This window comes from Mustelus asterias, unplaced genomic scaffold (genome assembly GCF_964213995.1).
Source record: "Mustelus asterias unplaced genomic scaffold, sMusAst1.hap1.1 HAP1_SCAFFOLD_160, whole genome shotgun sequence".
Taxonomy (NCBI): domain Eukaryota; kingdom Metazoa; phylum Chordata; class Chondrichthyes; order Carcharhiniformes; family Triakidae; genus Mustelus; species Mustelus asterias.
This window is the reverse complement of record NW_027590176.1, coordinates 70,001-74,376: the sequence shown is the minus strand read 5'-3', so window position 1 is coordinate 74,376 and position 4,376 is coordinate 70,001. Positions and strand designations below refer to the sequence as shown.

Genomic DNA, 4,376 nt, shown 5'->3' with positions numbered 1-4,376 from the left:
TTCTGGTCCCCACATTACAGGAAGGATGTGGAGGCTTTGGAGAGGGTGCAGAGGAGGTTTACCAGGATGTTGCCTGGTATGGAGGGGAGATCCTATGAGGAGAGGCTGAGGGATTTGGGATTGTTTTCGCTGGAAAGGCGGCGGCTAAGAGGGGATCTTATTGAAACATATAAGATGATTAGAGGTTTAGATAGGGTGGATAGTGATAGCCTTTTTCCTCTGATGGAGAAATCCAGCACGAGGGGGCATGGCTTTAAATTGAGGGGGGGTAGTTATAGAACCGATGTCAGGGGTAGGTTCTTTACCCAGAGGGTGGTGAGGGATTGGAATGCCCTGCCAGCATCAGTAGTAAATGCGCCTAGTTTGGGGGCGTTTAAGAGATCCGTAGATAGGTTCATGGACGAAAAGAAATTGGTTTAGGTTGGAGGGTCACAGTTTTTTTTTTTTAACTGGTCGGTGCAACATCGTGGGCCGAAGGGCCTGTTCTGCGCTGTAATGTTCTATGTTCTATGTACACAAACACACACAGACACACACACACACAAGGACACACACAGACACACGCATACAGATGCAAACAGAAAAACGCACATGGACACACACACCGCCACACTCAATTTCTCACACACACATGCACTCTCTCCCTCGATCACTCACACACAAACACAATGATGCTCTCGCACACACGCTCACACACACACGCTCACACACACCCTCTCTCTGACACACACACGCTCTCAATCTCTCTCTCTCTCACGCACGCACACGCACACACACAAGCACACACACGGACACACACACACATGCAGACACAGACTACTAACATACACAGACAGACACACACACACGCACACACAGAAACACACGGACACACACACAAATACATACACGCAGCAACACGCACACACACGCAGGAACACACACACACACACACACGGCCACACACACACACACATACAAATATTCACAGACACACACACACAGAGACACACACACACAGAGACACACAAACACACACAGAGATACACAAATAGACAGCAACACACATACACACAGCCCCACACACGCACACACGCACACACGCACACAGAAGCAAACAGAGAAACTCACATGGACACACACCGCCACACACACTCTCTCACACACACACACACACACAGAGCAACGTACACACGCAGAGACACAGCCACACATACAGCCACACACACAGCCGCACACACACACACACACACGGACATACACACAGACGGACACACACACAGAGACGCAAACAGAAAAACACACATGGACACACACACCGCCACACTTACTCTCTCACACACGCACAGACATTCTCTCCCTCTATCACTCACTCACTCGCACACATACTCAAACACACACACACGCTCACACTCACTTTCACACATACCCTCTCTCTCCCATTCAGACACACTCTCAATTTCTTTCTCGCTCTCTCACACACACAGACACAGACATACAAAGACACACACAGACAGACACACACAGACACACACAGAGACACACACAGATACATACACAGCAACACATGCACACACATGCAGAAACACAAACACACACGCAGACACACACATACACACACACAGCCACACACACACACACACACAGACGGACACGCACACACACAAGGACACACACAGATTCACACAGACGCACGCACACAGACGCAAACAGAAAAACACACATGGACACACACACCACCACACTCAATCTCTCACACACACATACACTCTCTCCCTCGATCACTCACTCACACAAACACACACATACACACAAACACTCACTCACACACAATGACGCTCTCTCACTCACGCTCACACACTCCCTCTCTCTCACACACACACTCTCAATCTCCCTCTCTCTCTCTCACACACACACACACAAGCACACACACAGACGCACAAACATACGCAGACACACACACACACAGAAACACACACACACAGACATACTAACATACACACATAGGCACACACAAATACACACACACAGCAACACACTCACACACAGCCACACACACACAAATATTCACAGACACACACACAGACACACACAGTCAGCAACACACACACACACAACCCCACACACGCACACACATACACAGACACACACACACACAGCTGCAAACAGAGAAACTCACATGGACACACACCGCCACACTCTCTCTCACACACGCAGATACACACTCACACTCACTCACACACACAATGACGTTCTGACACACCCTCTCTCACTCACACACGCTCTCAATCTTTCTTTCACAACACGCACCCACACACACATGCTCATAAACACAAAATATTCCCTGTAACTTCTAAGTAAATGCAATAGTAGGAGTTAGACAGAGACTGGGAGCACTACTGTTAACCAGCCCGACAAGGTCCTTGGAATCGCAGGCGCTTTCTATCTCTGCCTCTCTGTTATGTCAGCCGTCCCTCTCACACATCCTCCCACTGGGAGAGTTAGAGATTGAGCAATGTGATCTTGCTCCGAGCTCATTCCGCCTGTCTACATTTCAGGATTGAGACGCTGCTGGAAGCTGTCACCATGCAGAATCCCTGGATATTCCTGGCTTTGCTGCTCGGGACCCCCACAGGAGATGCAGCTGAACTCAACAACAATGTCTTGGCTCACATTGTTTCATCGTAAGTGTCAGCAAACCTGGTCTCACTCACACTACTTGGATGAGTGGGTAACTGCCCTCAATCTCAGCTGACTGTATAACCGTCCTGGGCTGCTACTGGCTGAGATACTGGAATGTGGACAGCGTGCCAGTAACAAGTGGTGCTTTGGGGGGTTCACAAAGGTCTGGGTCTAAACTGTCGGCAGAGTGAAATCCACGGATTACATTTCTGAGAGAGCGCACACACAAACAATCCTCACTGAGAATATTCCCCAAGCAGGCATATAGGTTGATAGCTCCTTGAAAGTGGAGTCTCAGGTGGACAGAGTGGTGAAGAAGGCATTCGGCATGCTTGGTTTCATCGGTCAGAACATTGAATACAGGAGTTGGGACGTCTTGTTGAAGTTGTACAAGACATTGGTAAGACCACACTTGGAATACTGTGTACAGTTCTGGTCACCCTATTATAGAAATGACATTATTAAACTAGAAAGAGTGCAGAAAAGATTTACTAGGATGCTACCGGGACTTGATGGTTTGAGTTATAAGGAGAGGCTGGATAGACTGGGACTTTTTCCTCTAGAGCGTAGGAGGCTGAGGGGTGATCTTATAGAGGTCTATAAAATAATGAGGGCACAGATCAGCTAGATAGTCAATATCCTTTCCCAAAGGTAGGGGAGTCTAAAACTAGAGAGTGTCGGCTTAAGGTGAGAGGGGAGAGATACAAAAGTGTCCAGAGGGGCAAGTTTTTTCACACAGAGGGTGGTGAGTGTCTGGAACAAGCTGCCAGAGGTAGTAGTAGAGGCGGGTACAATTTTATCTTTTAAAAAGCGTTTAGACAGTTACATGGGTATGATGGGTATAGAGGGATATGGGTCAGACGTGGGCAATTGGGATTAGCTTGGGGGTTTAAATAAAAGGATGGCATTGACAAGTTGGGCCGAAGGGCCCGTTTCCATGCTGTAAACCTTTACGACTCAATAAGCAATGAGCACCACTCAAGGACACTGCATTCTGACCCCCACTGTCTGACCCAAACTCTCTGACCAATGACCCCACTCTCTGACCCCACTCTCTGACCCCCACTCTCTGACCCCCCACTCTCTGTCCCCACTCTCTGACCCCCACTCCCGACCCCACGCCCTGACCCCAATCTCTGACCCTACTCTCTGACCCCACTCTCTGACACCCACTCTCTGTCCACACTCTCTGACCCCCACTCTCTGACCCCACACTCTGACCCCCACTCTCTGACCCCACTCTCTGACCCTCACTCTCTGTCCCCACTCTCTGACCCCACTCTCTGACACCCACTCTCTGTCCACACTCTCTGACCCCCACTCTCTGACCCCACTCTCTGACACCCACTCTCTGTCCACACTCTCTGACCCCCACTCTCTGACCCCACACTCTGACCCCCACTCTCTGACCCCACTCTCTGACCCTCACTCTCTGTCCCCACTCTCTGACCTCCACTCCCGACCCCACGCCCTGACCCCAATCTCTTACCCTACTCTCTGACCCCCACTCTCTGACCCCACACTCTGAACCCCACTCTCTGACCATACTCTCTGACCCTCACTCTCTGACCCCCGATCTCTCGCTCCCACTCTCTGTCCCCCACTCCCTGATCCCACTCTCTGACACCCACTCTCTGACCCCCACCACTGACCCCAACTCTCTGACCCCACTCTCCGACACCCATTCTCTGACCCCAATCTATGACTCCACTCTC

General features: G+C 50.2%; 1 protein-coding gene across 1 annotated transcript in view; it reads left to right on the top strand.

Annotated features, from left to right (window-relative positions):
• Nucleotides 1-2,527: 2,527 nt before the first annotated feature.
• Nucleotides 2,528-4,376, top strand: part of LOC144485193 (uncharacterized) — a 24,622-nt gene continuing 22,773 nt past the window's right edge. The window contains exon 1 of the mRNA XM_078203400.1: nt 2,528-2,663. Coding sequence (XP_078059526.1) covers nt 2,566-2,663 — 98 coding nt within the window. The 5' untranslated portion in view covers nt 2,528-2,565. The remainder of the gene's footprint in view (nt 2,664-4,376) is intronic.